The sequence below is a fragment of the Lipotes vexillifer genome, unplaced genomic scaffold (genome assembly GCF_000442215.2).
Source record: "Lipotes vexillifer unplaced genomic scaffold, Lipotes_vexillifer_v1.1 scaffold367, whole genome shotgun sequence".
Classification (NCBI taxonomy): Eukaryota; Metazoa; Chordata; class Mammalia; order Artiodactyla; family Lipotidae; genus Lipotes; species Lipotes vexillifer.
In genome coordinates this window covers 264,483-282,704 of record NW_006795832.1, presented here as the reverse complement: position 1 = coordinate 282,704, position 18,222 = coordinate 264,483, and the positions used below count along the sequence as shown (strand labels likewise).

At 38.6% G+C, this 18,222-nt stretch overlaps 1 protein-coding gene across 1 annotated transcript in view; it reads right to left on the bottom strand.

The window, feature by feature from the left end:
- NYAP2 (neuronal tyrosine-phosphorylated phosphoinositide-3-kinase adaptor 2) overlaps positions 1 to 18,222 on the bottom strand; it is a 202,531-nt gene that overhangs the window by 46,577 nt on the left and 137,732 nt on the right. The window contains exon 3 of the mRNA XM_007467910.1: positions 15,767 to 16,861. Within this exon, the coding sequence (XP_007467972.1) occupies positions 15,767 to 16,861 (1,095 nt within the window). The remainder of the gene's footprint in view (positions 1 to 15,766; positions 16,862 to 18,222) is intronic.

Here is an 18,222-nt window from a genome sequence, read left to right as displayed (position 1 = left end):
CCAAAAAAAAAAAAAAAAAAAAAAAAAAAAAACAGAAACGAAACCTGGATGTTATTCCTTATTTCTGATGTTAACCAATACTCTTTATTACTCTGATCTCTTGTTTCATAAGTTATCTGGTAGCGGACTTCTCTGTGACAAAAGCAATCTGAATGATGAATAAGGCCTCAGAGAATTCCGATATCCATTGATCTGGGTTAGGCTCATGGGTTAAAAGAGGGGAAGGAAATAAAGCAAAAAGAAAAGGGGTAGCAGGAGGATGAGGACAGAGCAGCATTTGCAACGCTAGATTCTTTTGTATGCCTCTGACAAAAACCACGTGTCTCCTGAGGGTCACCAGACCCAGTCCACTGGAGTGAATCCAGGATGCCCAGGCTCTTGTGAGCTTCAGAACCTAAGGAACTGTTGTGACATGGGCCAGGAGCGCCAGAATGGTACAATGCAGAGGCAAGGGAGAGAGAAAGCATTTTTGTAAAATGCTAAATTCTAAATCTGCCTGTCTCCTTTACTATCGATATTTATGCCTTTGTACCAATGTGTTTTGAATTGCCAAGTCTTCCCCCAGAAGGTGCCCTCTCCATTAATATATGTACCTCTCGTCTTCATTTGAATTATTAGGTTTTATTGCTCGACACTTCAAAATAAAGATTCTAGCACCTGGAATAGTGCCTGGCACAGAGTAGGTATTTTATAAACATTCACTGAATGAATGAAAGACTGAACGAATGCATATACATGGTTGAAACACTTATGCATTAATAGCATCAAAAAAAATATATTTAGGAATAAACTTAACCAAGGAAGTAAAAAACGTGCACACTGAACATTACTTCTTCCATCAATTTTACCAGCTCTCCCCACTCTAGCTTAGTATTCTGGAATTTAGTGTGAGGCCAACCCTCCACTTCCATCCGGTTGCACAGCAAGTCCTTATGTGGTTGCATGTTAACACTTGACAGGAACTTATCTGATCTTTAATAGGATCCCCTCTCCAGATGGAGACCCAGTGTGCTCTACCATACCCTGAGGACTATTGATCCTCTGACAAGCTGGTTTTGATTCCTGTTCCTATTTCGTGCCTTACAATTCAGATTCTTAACATACAAGTCTTCAAAAAGTTTTGCTATATTATACCCTAGGTTCTTACTTTCAAAATTGTACCTTATTCTGGTGGTTTCAACTTTTCCTTTTGGTGGATTATATTTGAGTGCAAGTGGGTGCCTTTTAGGCCTTTCTTTCCCTTCCTCAGTCCCAGACCTAGGGGTTTCTGTTCATTTGAAGCCACTACAGATGTAACTGACCCAGGAGCTCACAATCTCCCAGTGGCACAAAATGCAGGTCTGGCTTCACTTCTCTGGCTCAATAGCTTCCACGGTCTTCTCTATTCTTAGAAGAACTTTTAAAATTAATAAAGAAAGAAAGAACGCTGAAGCCCAAGGAAACATACATTTTACACAACACAGATTATGAGCTGGCCTCCTTAAATGTCAGCTACGCATGAGTCTCTCTAAGTCATCCATTGATTTCACATGGAAGTAGGTCAGCACTGCTTTTAACTGGAGAAGCCTCACACTGCAGGTTTCATTTAACTATGTGGACGGAATATTAAAAATTGATGTGCAAAGCAGACCTCTGCTTAATTAGCATCTGGATAAAGTCTTTACTAGGAAAGCCATGGAAGTTAATAAAAAATGAGAAAATTGACAATGAAGTCTTTCAACAGCTATTTTTGTGTCTGTAGCCTTTTATTTATGCAAAGTATATGGATGGTCACTTCATGCCTTGCCTATTTATGCCAGTTAATCTGTATTTAGGAGGCTGGCATTCTTCCTCTATCTGGGGTTGCACACGCTTTTATACAAAATTTGAGTGTTTCTTGTTGCTTTTTTCTGATGTTGCATTTTTTCAAATGCTAAACTTCAAATCTGTTTGCATGTTGACTAACCACTTTAAAAGGAAAAGAGATTCCATTTGAATCTGCTTAGAAATGACACTTCACAAATCATCCTTTTAACGGTCCCCCATCTACATACTAAATATTTTTTTATCTTAAGCACTTTGGATCTTAGGCTTCTACCTAATTCATTGGTTAATACTTATACCTTTTTTGGAAGCAAACTTTTTATTTTAAAAGATACATTTGTAACCAGAAAAAGAAAAAACATTCATTACATTTGAAAAACACATCAACAGCCAGTTATATTGCATTTTTTCCTTTGCTGATAAATCATCTTTGACAATCATCTTGCCATGTTGCCTGGCCCTTTGTACAGTGAGGATGGGCTCTTTGTTCTCAGAGCTGCTCTTTATAGGGTCAGGGAAACTGTGCTCTCTCAGGTGTGATGTCTCTCCACCCTCCAGGCTTAGATATCATCCAGAAACCCAGAAACAGCCTGCCTCCTGAGGGGACATTCTGCCTAGTGCTTTATGCTCCTCGAATCAGGTAGGGGATGATCCGCTTAAGATGTCAGATCCTTTACCCAAGCCTAACTGAAGAGAGTTGTGCGAACAGTATGGACTCCCTGAAAATTTAATTCATTTTTTACCTTACTGCATTTTTTAAAATAAAATATTTATTCTTTCCCCAGATATCTAAAAATCAAACAATCACCTCTTATAGTTACCTAGCCATTTATATTTTACAAAGTCTTTTCCTGAACCCAATTTTCTTTCATTTTACACAACAATACTCTGAGGTGAATATGAAAAAACTGATACGTGGAGAGTTTGACTTGCCCTAAAAGTGAAGCTGTTCAGTGACAAATCCATCTATTGACCCTACGATATTTGATTTCTGTGTCTTTTCTATTCATTTATATCAGGTGACCCCCCCCAATCTACCTTCCATTATAATGATATTTTTTTAAGCTGGTCAAACAAAGGAATTTTAAAAATAGAAAATAGAGATGAAATAGAAATAGAAATGAAAATAGAAATAGAAATGAAGATACTGTCTAATATTCCTTATCATCTTCTAGAAGTTAGACAGTATATGGGCTCCACTCAGTACCATGTATAATCTAGCTGATAGTTTTCTATCTACAATGTAATATCTTAATACTGTTTCCATAACCATTTACTGAAAATCTATGCTATGCTATTTTTCATGCTCCCTACTCTTATTCTTTTATAAAATATTTAGATTAGATTATAAATACTTCCTTTCATTTTCCTTGCTGAATGCTATCTGGTTTTATCAATCAGTAACAGGACTGATTTCCTGACTATTTTATGTATATAAAAATCATCTGAACCTGGGTTCTCCATTGATATTCCTTGGAGCAGTTGGTTCCTAAGTACTTTAACTAGTGTTGACCTTGGCATCCTATGCAGAACTCAGATTATTATCAATACCTAGTAATCATGGTAATTCTATTGGACTTGGCTATTAAAAAAATGTTAGCGGTGGAAAAAATCAGTAAATCCAAAAATATAAGTTGATTGTGTAAAATACAGTCATAGAAACCGTGGGTACTTAAATAAAATATATAGTCTTTGCTCTCAAAAATGTACCATTCAATTGTGGAGGTTGGATACACATTCATTCAATTTAGCCAGTCACTTGATCATTCAAGGAACACTTACTGAATATGTTCTCCATGACAGAAAAACGTGCTAGTTGTTGGGGGAAAAAAAAATAAAAGACTTACTACTGTGTCCTGACCGTTTAGTTGGAAAGACAAACAGGTAAATGCTAATCACAGCACTATGTCAGTCACTTGTCCAAAGAACTTTTTTATGTAAATAGAGGAGCAGAGCTCCCCAAAAAGGAAGCAGAAGGGACAAAGTTCAAAAGGGATTGTTAATAAGGATATCACAATGCATGAGGACCAAGAGAAACGTCTTCACTGGAGGAATCAACAATGTCTAATGTTTTGTGATGTTTCCTCTTCCAAGAGAGGAAAAGGAAAGGACCAGAGACCAGTTAGGAAGCACTACGTGACTCTGGACTGAGCAGAAGAGGTTGAAGCCAGGTTGTAGGAAATTAAATCTGGGACGGGAGACATGAAATGGAGGCAGCAAGCAAACACTCACTTGAATGGCTTGGCCATAAAAAGGAAATGGAAAATCATGGCTGGGTGTAGAGTCAAGAATTATTTTTTCTGAAACATCAATGGACAATTTTATTATCATTTATATTTAATGATCATAAATAAAGCATGGTTTAGAAGCCAAAGTGAGTTCTGCAGGCTTCAAGTGAGATTATCACTCAACCACAGAAGGACCACTCTGAGGCAACGTTTTAATTTCTTAGGTTTGAAATTTCTCTTAGACAAAAGCTCAGTCAAGTTTCTTTGACAAAACCTTGCCTCATTTTGACATAGCTCTCTTGTTAATCAAAGCTAAGTGGTTAATAACTTATTATCAGAGAATGAAAGAGGCAACTTTGAGATTCAGAATGTGAATCTGAATGTAAAGAGATGAATACTTTGCTTCAGCTCTGATCCTTCGGTTGGGGGCTGCTAACATCTAAATTCTGTCCCAGCTTCTGAGTTCTTGGAAATCTAGATTTCTTATTTGTGTTATGGGAACAAAACCCACTTTTGAATTATCCACCCATAGTAATGTGTGTGGATCTAGGGTTGGACAACACATGGATGCCCCCAATCTCTACTTTCTGACTCTTTCTATTGTTTTCCTATCCTTTTTCTTTCTTGACTTAATTATATCAGTTCCATCTGTAACAAGGGAATAGATGCAAAAAATTTCAAGTGATATTTTATTGAATGTAACTGCAACTTGAACAGAAGAAAATGTAGGGGAAAGTATTCTTTCTACCTTCACTTGTCAGAAGACTATTACAGACTTTTGCATTTGAAATTTTTCCTTTAAGTTCAGCTGTTCTGAGTATACCTGGCTAGGCAGGATATTCTGCTTCAAAATCCATGTTACTAACCCTCCTTCCTCCCCTCTTAGATTCTTTACAGTATTTTTACTCCTTTCATTTGGGAATAGCAATAGCCCAGATTCTTCAGCTGATTGGTTATTCTACCAGGAGTGGAACGTTTAATTAACCTAGCTCCCATCACCTAACAATAATGAGTTGGCTTCAACTGAGAAACACCATGCACCACTAAAGACACTTCATTAAATTCATAATTGCCATCCATTTCCTGAATTCTGAAGACTGATGTTTTTGAAAATTAAAAAAGTTTTTCAAATATTTTATAATTTAAACCCATTTTTACCTGGAAACACATGCATTTAAGACCACCAGTTACATAGTAATAGCTCTCTGGATTTCTGCAGTGCTTTTTCACCAAGGAGGTTAAATGACTTCGTTGAATGTGTTCTTATTCTCTTTACTATTTGAGTTCAATAATGCACAATGTTAAACAGTAGAATTCCTTCTTTAAAATGTTGATCTCTATTATTTCTTCTGAAAAAATGCATCTTTCTATCTCCAAATGTTAAGAAATGACCAATTTTCTCAGCTATTCGTTTGTTCAGGAACTGGTGACAATTTAACATCTACAAAATGGTCCACATTTAAATGCTTTATGGCTATATTCTTTATATCCTTCCCCTAATAAATCTGCCTAGAATGAAATGGACATTCTTTTAAACAGGACATTTAAGAACAAAAGCAATGAATTCAGCATTCAGCATAGTTCCTTTTTTGGCTGAATGACTATATTGATTTCAGTGTAGAATTTTCTAAGTTGTAGGATCCGATTTGTTTTTAATTTAATAGTCAAACATTTCTCTTATGGCTTTTGTCTCCTCAAGTGCAATAGCCCTCTCAAGTCACTATGCCTATCAATTCAACAAATTCAGTAAACACTTACCATGTATCAACTTCGGGGAAGACTGCATTGAGTCAAGTGCTACACGAAAAAAATGATGAAAAGATATGGCCCTTGATCTCCCTAGCCATATGTCTTAATGGGGAATAAGACAGAGAAAAAAAAACCTCTACAGTAGGTCAGGATAAGACACATACCATTACAGATGTATAAAGTGCTCCCAGAGTTTGAAGGAGAGATTACATGTAAACAACAGCACAAAACAACTTGATGAAGAAGGAGGTGGAATATAAACGGGGATCCAAGCTTTAGACTTTGTTTCATGGAGTTACTGGGGAAGTCCTTTCAGCAAGGGAGAGCAAGGTCAGACAGAAAGCTTCAGAAACAGGAAGTGGCCATTTGTTTGGGGATCTACGGCTCATTCAGTAATCCAAAGATGCATCAAACAACAGAGAAGGAAGAGATTCACAGTTTGAGCACTTAATAGTCTCATCTGAAAAGTGAGAAAACTATGGCATTAAGAGATGAACTGACTTATCCAAAGTCTCAAAGCTTCTAAATGGTTGAGCCAAGATGAAAAGCATCTCTTGTGATATCCAGGCCCTGTCCAAACCTTCTAGATCATATTAAAATGTAGGACAAATGCAAGGAACTATGATATGACTGATAGGAACCCCTTATACCTAATATTTAATTACTCATAGATGTCAAACTGTTGAAAACACATGATGTCAAATACAAATCAGAAATTGAATTTCCTGTTTGAGGTAATTCAACAGAAGAAAAAGAAATCAGCCCTAGTATATTGAATATAAACTGAGGAAATCTTGGTTTTAAAAAAAATAGACTAGTGTAGCTTTATGTCTGAATTGAAAATGTTTCTGAATTATTTCAATCTAAAGCAGGGAGGTTCTTCTTAATGGAGAAAATTGCTGATTAAATTGCTGACGAGAAATTGCACTTAAAGATTCAGCAGCCAGAGAATATAAACACAGGGGATAAACACGTCTGCCTGCATCAATCAAAGACAGCTGCAGTCTACCCCGAGAAAGGTGAGCAATTATTTATGAAATTATGTCTTCTTCAGTGATTCTATGTTGCAATCCTAAGAGAAATTGAATGAGGAAAGCAGACAATGTCATGGTCCCAATTAACCAAGGAGTCACATGCATTTTCAAAATCAAGGGATTTTACTTATACACTATTTAACCTCATCATCCTGAAAAATTTTTTTAGCTTTAAAAAATAATAATAGTTAAATAAGCCAGCATGATCTTGAAGCACTGTGTATGTGTATGTGTATGTGTGTGTGTGTGTGTGTGTGTGTGTGTTTTAAAGATGGGAGTCTGTTCTGCCAAGCAACAGAAGAAAAAGAAATCAGCCCTAGTATATTGAATATAAACTGAGGAAATCTTGGTTTTAAAAAAAATAGACTAGTGTAGCTTTATGTCTGAATTGAAAATGTTTCTGAATTATTTCAATCTAAAGCAGGGAGGTTCTTCTTAATGGAGAAAATTGCTGATTAAATTGCTGACGAGAAATTGCACTTAAAGATTCAGCAGCCAGAGAATATAAACACAGGGGATAAACACGTCTGCCTGCATCAATCAAAGACAGCTGCAGTCTACCCCGAGAAAGGTGAGCAATTATTTATGAAATTATGTCTTCTTCAGTGATTCTATGTTGCAATCCTAAGAGAAATTGAATGAGGAAAGCAGACAATGTCATGGTCCCAATTAACCAAGGAGTCACATGCATTTTCAAAATCAAGGGATTTTACTTATACACTATTTAACCTCATCATCCTGAAAAATTTTTTTAGCTTTAAAAAATAATAATAGTTAAATAAGCCAGCATGATCTTGAAGCACTGTGTATGTGTATGTGTATGTGTGTGTGTGTGTGTGTGTGTGTGTGTTTTAAAGATGGGAGTCTGATTCTGCCAAGTGCACACTAACACAAATCTAAAGAGACAAGAGGTGATGCCAAGAAGCATTTTGCATAGGGCTCTTTTGGAGCTTTTGTTGCTTTACTAGATCAGTTTCTAGGTTAGTGATGCTAGGGCTCACATTGCCTTTGGGCACTGGCTGATTTTTTATTTTTTTAAATGCACGGAGTGTTTTTTTCCCTTGGGGTGGCCCTGGGCCACCAAGACACTGCTTAGTTATGGACAAGATTCAAGGATCTGTGGACAAAAGCCCTATATCCCTGGAAGATGAATCATCTATTTGGTAGCTCAGTATTGCAAACCTCTCAGACCAAAGGAATGTGCCCATATATCCTTAAGTTATGCTTAAAAGCATTAGGAACACTCACAGTCTCTTTGCCCGGTCATTTAATTGTGAGGCCCACTGGGCAGACCACATGCCTTCAGGGGCAGCTCAGAAGCCTGAGGTCCAGAAAATCCCCTCGCAGTGACTAGGATATTCCAAAGTGAAGTTTGGAGGGTTCTGAAAAGGTTTTCCAGCCCCTTCCTAAGTTGATGACAACCACTAAGTGGTCCATGCTATTTAGGTACAGATCCAGGTTTCTTTGATCCAGCAGGTATCTCTGGGAGTGATAACAGTATGAGCCATTAGAGTTTTTGATGGTAACTGGTATATTTTAATGGCAATTGGGAGAGGAAAGAAATTAGGGAGACTGGTCAAGTACAGATAAAGTATCATTAAGACCAGAAACTCTGAAGCCAAATAAACTGGGTTCAAGTCTCAGATTTACTCCCTATGTGACCCTGGGTAAGCTGTGCCTCAGTTTCTCCCATCTTAAAAATAGCAGTGTTAATATCACCTGCTTCCACGTATTGCTCTGAGGGTGGAATACAAGCAAAATGCTTAGAACTGTGTCTGGCATAGAGTAAATGGCATAAAAGTAAGTATTGATATATGCTCCTATTGTTATGGAAGCAATCTGAAGGAAAAGCTTGGGGCTGCATTCTTTCCCCAGGACCTTACCACTACTTTTTGGATGAATTCTACTCTGGGCTTAGTTGGACTTGAAATTGTTTCTGAGGTAAACCTGTCTGAGGCAGAAGCATTTTCCAAGAACCTCATCACCTCATTTCCCCGTTAGCATTGTCAGCTCTAACTACTGAGATCCTTGGCCCAGTCATGACAGTTAGACCTCCTCCTTGCTTTCATCATTCCTTCCAGCATCCCACAAGGAAGACTCCCATCCTCTTGTATTGCTCTCCTACATTGGCCAGATCATGGGGCTGGGTATCCTCTCTAAAGAGCAATGCCCTTGTTCTGCATCATGGCTCCATCTGGGGGCTCCCCCCTGCTCTGGCTAGTCCTCCCACTTAAATGACCTGGACCCATCTAAACAGACCTCTGGGGCCTGAGTCTCAAGTTCCCCTGCCAGAGTCTGAAGAACAGAAACAACTCCTGTCTGAAGCAGCTCTTACCAATGGTTCTCAGATCGAAGTGTTGAGAAATTCTGATGAACTAAATAACACAGACCTATGGCATGACTAAGATGAAGGCTATAAGTAAGAACAAGAATGGACATTATTCACACATTGCCCACCATGTGATACAATGTTAAACTCTCAAGATCTCCAGAAGAATCTTGAGGTAGTGAGATACTTTTCCCTGCTGATCCAACCAGATGACCCTGACGGTTTTTTTGCAAGTTGCCAACTAATCAGTAGCTTACTTAAGGAAAGATAAAACAACATTCACTCATTTCAAGTTATCTGAGTTTTACTTTTTCCCCTTCCTCTTCTTTCTCTTATACAAATTCTGTTTTTGACTTTGTTAGATGAAAGCAATGTGTTATAGGTTTCTCTTGCACACAAGTAAATGGTGTTGCTAATATTTAGCCATATACCCCTGAGTTACTGTTAGATAATAGGCATAAATACTACTGGGGATTGTCCTTAAAAAGTCATGATCCCAGGTCCAACCTCCAGGATTTCTCACTGAACAGGTCAATCTATGATAAAGCCCAGGAATCTGTATTTTTAACAATAGGCAGGTGAATATAATGCAGGAGGTCCTTTGCCTGCTGTGGTTTGTTTTTTTTTTGTTTTTTTAATTTTTTTTTTTTTTTTTTTGGCTGCATTGGGTCTTTGTTGCTGCCTGCGGGCTTTCTCTAGTAGCGGCTAGCGAGCAGGAGCTATTCCTCGCTGCGGTGCGCGGGCTTCTCATTGCAGTGGCTTCTCTTGTTGCGGCTCAGTAGTTGTGGTGCTCAGACTCAGTTGCTCTGGGACATGTTGGATCTTCCCCGACCAGAACTCGAACCCGTATCCCCTTCACTGGCAGGCAGATTCTTAACCACTGCGCCACCAGGGAAGTCCCGCCCACTCTGCTTTGAATGACCCAAGGATGTTCCCTGGAGCATGTCCCCAGCGTCCTGGCCTGAGAGCATCCTTATAACCCAGGTACAGGCTCAATTTTCCTTCTGAGCTACTAGAAGGCGTCTTGCTAAGGCAGAAACCAGTCTGAGGCCACAGTGTGGGGCTCTGAGCAGGAAGGCAAGCAATAAACAGCAGGAAAAGAAAATGACAAGAGTCATGGTTTTATTTAAGAAATTTAGCAGAACTTATAGGCCTTGGTCTTGCCTTGGTGTCTTCAGTGATTCTGGGTGTAGCTCAACTCCTAAATGCCTTTGAAGGATCTGTGTGTTCCAGAGGTTCAATATCCTGCCTCCCCCCAACTCTGGCCAGGTGGCTTCTAGTCACCACACACCCAGGAGTTCTGCTCAAATTCAGCATGCTTGGAGGTGGGCGGTCACAGGCTGAAGGCTCACCCATCCCCCACAGCAAATGAAAGACCCAGACTCCTGGGTTCTCTTCCCTGCCCATCCCCTTTGCCTCTCTGTCCTACCCACTCCTGGTCAGTTTCTGCTTTCATAGGAATAAAAAGGAGAGAAAATAAAGTCCTTAGCTAGTGCCTTTGCTAGATTTTACTGAAAAAACTTATTTTCAATAGGCTAAACAAAAAGTGTGAGTTCTCCTAAAATAAAGTAACATTCGTTCCATGTTTCCCAGGACAGCTTAGTTCTTGGGAAGTGAATATCCCCGACCATCTCAGACATGAATCCAAGAACTTCATCCAACTTAGTAAATGGATTCAAGTGGCATTTGGAAGTCAAGCTCACAAAGTCCCTACCCTGAAATCACACACTTGAGATAGATGAGAGGCTCCGCAGACAAGTTTCTTGGTCCACAACTGATTAAAGGTGTGATAATACAATACAATAAGGAAAAGCATGAAAGGAGAATAGGAAAGAAGGGGAGGGTGCATCAATAGAGCTACCTGGAAGAAAGAGACGAGGCAGGAAAACCACGAGAAACAGACAGAAGAATTTAAGTGAACTTAAATGGTAGATCTCTAGAGGGTTAGTCAGCAATACAACCTCAAATAGCCCTCCTGAGGACACCCCAGTACCACAGTTAATCTATCAATGCTGCACTGCTACTAAAAATGACAGGACAATCATAGCCACCCCTGTGTGAGGCCTCCCCTGTTCAGGTCACCTTGATGGACACTTCATGTGCATTAGCACATAGTACACACACAGTGATGATCACAACGGTGACCCTGAATCATAAAGACGGCTAAGTGATGTTAGCATACTCCTCCTCTTTCCTAAAAGTGGGATACTATAAACATACAGAAATGTGTTTTAGGAGATTTCCTTCCAAAATCATTGTTTTTTCAATTTAAAATTATTTTTAAATTAAATTAGTAAGAGTAAGTTGGATCAGTTGCTTCACCAGCAATGCCTAATATTTTAGGCATCGCTGGACCTCAAGTTACATGAAAACTGAGACAGGTATGTGTGTGAGGTCATGGAGGGCACGGGGTAATTTCTTGGTTTTATTTTGTTTGTTTGATGGTTGTTTTGGGTTGTTGTCTTTGTGTTTGGGTTTTTTTGCTGCTGTTGGTTTTTAAGAAAGTGAATGGAAAGGCAAAGTTTACATCTGATTCCCAACTGTGTTTCATCAGACCTATAGGACACATTTATATGTATAATTGTAAAAACGTAACATAACATCTCAAAGTCTTAAATAGGAGTCTTTTTAAAGGGCTGAAAGACTTAACAGCAGAAAATTGTGTATCTCCATTAATGTGGAATATTATTGAGTATGATGAAGGTCTTTGGCAATGCCAACCCACAATTTATATATGTATATATATATATATATATATATATATATGGCAATACCAGATGAGTGAGCTTGCATCTTTTTTTTTCCTTTGATCCTTCTTTGGCCCTACTGTGTTTTGGTGCTTCTTCTCTGGTTCTCTGTGTACCTTTGTATGTGCTTCATATGTTGGCACCTATATTTGTTTATATGTCCATTTGACCTGGTGTGCATTGTGTGTGTGTGTGTGTGTGTGTGTGTGTGTGTATTTTTCTTGGTGCCTCAGTTTTTTAATTAGCCTTTTCTCTTTGATGTTTCATGTTTCTTTCTTTTCTTTAATTTTCTTTTTACATTTTTCCACTTTAAACTTTTCTATCACATTCTCTCTCTCAAGTATATTATAAAATTTAATTATATCCTTCATTATGCCTTGTACATTTTCATAGAAACATACATTCATGCATTTATATTAAATAGAGGCTAAACTTTATTTTTAAAATATTTCTTATCTGACGGGATGAAAGAGTTTTTTCTCACTTGATTCTGGCTAATAATTTCTATGATTCATGGCTCTTGATTTATTAAAATAAAATAATTTCATGGCCCATCATGAAATCTTTAGGTATTCTAAAGATTCCAATCAAAGGATATATAAAATAAAAATGTGTAAAAGGAAGATAAAAATGATAGGTAGAAAATTATCATTTGAGTCTCCAAATTCACCACAAAACATATTTGTATTTCACCTACTTCTCATATAGACACAGAAATTTACAGCAATAAAATACAAGTTAATCACTTCTTACACGCCTTATGTCCTCTATCTCTCTGCACAAGTTTAAAAAATATATAATAACCAATTCAAATAAGTTTATTATCATTAGTATACTCATATACAGTTAAACAACATAATAATGTCACATCAACTAGGAAAAACATGCTTCTTAGAACAATTAATACGGAGGTTGTATTTAGAAAATGGTGAAGCAAAATGAAATTGATTCATGGTCTACCACTATTGTCTTGTTTTATCTCTTTCCTATTTTGCAATCCCCATCAATAAGTATAAGCCTTTAAGATATGAAATTATTAAATTAAGTGTATCTTTTATAGATTATTAAAAATAAAAGTTGAAGGGATAAATTTTATTTGACATAGGTTTTTTCAATTAAAGTGGAAATATTATATTTGCTTTGAATTGAATACCAGAAAACTCGAAAAATTGACATTTCCAGTAAACCTAGAGGGGTAGGGAGCACAGAAATACCAGTCTTACTTTTATCTCTGAAATGTAAAAAAAAATGCCAAATGTGACTCAGGGGTCATGAATGTTATACTATTTCATATCACTTATTTTGTCCCTTTGTTATCAGCAGGTATCTACGAATCCTATCTGTCAAGAGTGAAGGGGATAGTTGTATCACTGAGTGTACTGCAGCAGTAATTGTAGGTTAACTTTCAATTATCAACGATTTTGGATCTACATTTTGGATTACAGGAAGATTCTGAGAGCCCCTATGATTTTGTCAACATCAGATAGTGTTTTTCTATTTTCTTCCAGAGTCAAAAGTAAATGGCATTGGATTATTCATTAGAAACACGATGTACATTTTTCCTCCCTTCCATTTGTGTAAAGTAAAATATTGGAATTCATGTAACCCAGGGCATGACCTTCCTCTGAAGGGTTGATACACAGTTAATAGCACATGGGAAGGAATTTAATCCTTGGATCCCTAAAAAGCTATAAAGAGCCTAGATCACTTCTCCATGTACAAGCTTGGTTTTAGAAGCACACAAAGCTCATTTTGGAGTCGAATGGAGAAGTCTGTGACATATAGCACATAGACTGATTCTAACAGATGGATTTTTCTTGAAATAACTTCATTAGTTAATCACTTTTTTTTACATATACTTTTTCTAGCTAACTGGTATAGCTGCCAGCTGGAGCTGCTAAGAATCCTCCAAAGAAACTGGTAGGTAGGGAGAATATAGGCTAATTTCACCAATTCTTGGATGAAACTTCTACTAATTTCATACTAACCATCACGTATTTTGAGAGTAAAATCTTTTCCTTTATTTTTTTTCAACTTTTTCCAAAAACCTTACTTATCTGTGTTTAAACCAAATCAATCATATGGAAAAAACTTTCAATTTTAATAAATTGTCTAGATCAGAGTTTCCCATACTTGACATTATTGACATTGTGGATGAGATAATCCTTTTTTTTTCTGTTCTTTGCTTTTGTTTTTTTAAAATTTTTGTAGCAGGTTGTCCTGTGCATTGTAGGCTGTTGAGGAGCATCCCTGGTCTCTACCCACTTGATGTCAGTAGCATCCCCAGCTGTGACAACCAAAGATGTCTCCAGACATTGCTGAATGTCCCTGGGGGCAAAATCACCCCAGCTGAGAACCACCACTCTAGAAATAGGAGGTTCCTAGTTTTAATTCAATTTTTAAAATAATTTTAAAAATATTTTAGTGTATTCATGTATGTATTTAATTCGAGATATGTCTAAAATATGAGAAGGTTTTGCCTTTCAGTCAGGTAAATGAAATATTTTTATTGGGGAGGGAGGCAGTAGAATTATTTAAGTGGTTAATGCTTTCATAAATCTCTCTGGTTAAGGAGAAAAAAAGACAAGATAAATGGCTTTTAACCACCAATGAATATTAATTATCTAAGGAGTGTCATCATCATCTTCATCAGACATGTTGAAGAGTTCTTTTCCTTTAAAGAAGGTCCTCAATGTAACTGCATGAGTAGAATAATAAAATCCTGTGGTGGGATCATTTGAGATGTAAGTGATTAATTTTCAGCTTAGATGCCCTAAGGCATTATTAAATAAAGGAAAGCAGTGTAATTTAATGAAATGAACATTGAGAAAACTGGGATCTGTTTTGACTTTACAATATCATTAGGCAGTGATTTGGGGCTCACAAAAGGATTAGCCATTCAGATAGAGACGTTCCCTGGCCTTTGAAATTCCCCTCCTACTTATGACTTAGTGATCTTTCTGTAATTTATATATTGATGGATATAGGAAGAGTACCATGGGAATAAGGTGCTAATTACCAAGGGTTTTAAAAGGGAAATAGTGAGCCTATTCTAGTTTAGCAGGAAAGTAAGAATGCAACATGAAGTATGTGGAAAGAATCATTCATTGTTTTTTAAAAAAGTAATGATTCTATTCGAATTGCTTTCTTTGCAGCAAAGGCTTTCTAACACAGATTTGCTCAAGCAGGCTTTTAATACAAGATAATTTTAACACTTAACCAATTCCATGTTTGAATGTATAACTCCCCCCCCCAAATCGAGACATGTACCTAAAAATTTTATAGTGATGTTTTCTTTGTTAGATTTCCCAGAGGCCCTGAAGAATTTAGATCTTATACTTTATTTTAAATTTAAAACTGATTCTTTTTAATATGTTATATTGTGCAGACCATCACTTTTAGTTCTCTCAGAATGCATTATCTCCTTTTTTGTTTTTTTTTTTTGCTGTCTTAAAAGTATGACACAAATTTATTACTTTACAATTCTAGAAGGCAGAAGTCTGAAACGGGTTTCACTTGCCTAGAATGAAGCCTGTAGGCCGGGCTGCCATTCCTTCTGAAGGCTCTAGTGGAGCATCTGTTCCCTTGACTATTCAATCTTCTAGAGGTTTCCTGATTTCTTGGCTCATGGCCCCCTCCGCCAGCTTCAAAACCCAGAGGGGCAGCATCTTCATCTCTCTGACTCAGACTGCCCTGCCTCTGTCTTTCACTTTTAAGGACCCATGAGAACGCACTGTTTCCTTGGATATGGCAAAAGCAAAATCACACATCTTGAGATTTCAACTCAAAGGACCAAATATCACTACTACGTGCCTTATCTGTACATCATGGGGTTCACTGCCCTTAAGTCACAAACGAAAGCATCTGTGCACTTACTTTCTGCAGGTTCTTTAGGGCGGCGGCCGCTGGACGACTTCCTCAGCAGGCTGCGTCCCGAGGTAAAGAGGCTGGTTAGTTCCTCCAAAGGACTCGTGGGTGTTCTGGACCGGGAACCGCTCGGAGCCGACCCATAGGTATTGACTGAGGCATTGACCAGCTTGCTCCCATCTTGCGACACCGGTCTGGGGGTCAAATGAGGCACTGATGGAGAGCTCCTGGAGAGGCTGCCTGAATGCACGGCGTCGTAGGGCGGGGGCCTTTTGAGGCTAAGTGGGGTCAGGGACCTGCCCATGCTGACGGGTGACGGAGAGGCGGAGTGACTTTTGGGGTAGCCGTGGGGAGACTGCGTTCTGTATAGAGTGGAAGGCGGGGGAGGGGACGAGGAGAGAACCGAGGCAGCAGGAACGGGTCCCAGGGCTCCGACCTGGTCTTTCTCCAGTTTAGGGTGGCCGGAAGCCTGGGACGGCAAGGAGGATGGTGACGCCCCGGCCTGCTGTTTCATATAAGACACGTTTTCCAACACAGGAAGCTTTGTGACCTCCAGGGGGGTGAGCGGAGACTCATCAGAGTTGGGGGAGCACTGCACAGGGGCCGGGGGGAACACCAGCAGCGGGGGTCTATGAGAAAGCAGGTTGGGAAAGGGTGGAGGGATGTCACAGAGCAAACCCTTTGGGGTACATGGCACTGAGGACTTGGCCGAGTCCAAGTCAGGCACCGTGGGAGTAGCACACTGCGAAGAACAACTGTGATGGTCAAGGTCACACTTTGAGTCTTGGCCTAAGTCGTCAAAAATGGGATATTTCATTTCTTCGTAGACGGCCTCACTCTGGTCGTCGTCGTCTTTCCGGAAGTCTCTGAGAATGTTCCCCACCATCTCAATGTACACGGGTTCCTCCTCCTCGGGGCCCCCTGAGGGGCTGCTGACCTGGGAGAGGGAGGGGTCCCGAGGGAGTGAGGTCCTCCGGGGCACGTGCTTCTTGACATACGTTTCGTCAAAAGATGTGCTGAGCTGAGTGTTTGGATTCCGTTTTGGTTTTGGAGGAGGAATCTTCTTTGAATATTCATCACTGTGGGGTCTTGGCTTGGCTGACACTAAAAGAAGGAGAAAAAAGAAAACAAAACAGATGAGTACAATAGGAAAGCTTTCGAATATGACTTTCAGGTGGATTCACTGCTCTAAACACTTGAGGGGAGGGGTAATGATGCGTTTCAAGCTGGAGACGTAGACTACAAGTCCAACGAAAGTCAAACATTTCCATATTTAGAAAAATATGATGCAAGAACAGTAGTAATATGTATCTTCAAACTAATATAAATAATCCAACACAGATAAATGCATTAAGACCAGGACTTACTCATCCCTCTGTCTTAGAATTCCTAAATAGAAACTTCAGATGACACAATTGGATAAAAACAATCACACATTTCATAAAAATCAACTTCTAAGAATTCAGCAACAAAGAAACTTAGGGGAAAAAATCTAGAGTTTCTATTGGTACAAATGGTTACAAAAATACCATGGGGACTGAGCCCTTTAAATGATGTGGCTATTACACATAATCACATCTTGCGTTTATTTGGGGTAAAAATGTTCCAAGCTGCTAGACTTAATCTCTGTCTTGGTTCAGATAAATAACTTTTATACAGATGGGTCTGATTCTTCGGGGGAAATTGATGTGAACATTTTATGAGGCTAGACAAGTTAATCTCCAAATCTCCAGGTATTGTTGATTATGGTGTATTTGTTTTAGTTCATAAAATCTCTTATGATATCCCCAATACTGTCTTGGAATGAATTTATTGCCCTGACACATCAGAACCCCCTAGAGAGTTTTACAAGAGAATAATCCAGAGAATGATGTGTAAGCTTCAAGAATAACTTCTGGAAACTCACAATAGCTATGCATACAAGTACACCCCACAGCCTATGGGAAGCCCCCCTTGTAATGGAACATAAACTTCTGACTCCATCTAGTAGGTTGGAACAGGCTGGCAACATGTCTGTGACTGCAATCAATTGTTTAGCATGCAGGGAAAGTACTGGAGTCTTGATATTATCTCATTGTGCTGATATATGATTACAATGATTATCATTTTTATGCAATGTGGCAGAATGTAGTTGCTTGTGGTAAGTGGTAGCATATGATGTAAGCTGACGGTATAGCTTACAGGTGTACACCTATGAGAAAAGAACAGGCTTCTCTATAATTTGCAGCTTGAAGGGAGGGGAGGTCTCAAGGCACAAACCAGGAAACACCCCAAATTTTCTGGGTTTTTTTTTCAACTAGCAAAACTTATGACATAGGAGCTTTTCTAAAACTTACTATAGGAGAAGCAAGTGCTTAAAGATTAGTTAAGTGACTGCTTTATGCATCAATCATGCCTTCAGAGAAAGAGAACCCATCAAATATTCTAGCACTGGCTGTATCTTTTGCTTCTCTAGGTCATTCCTG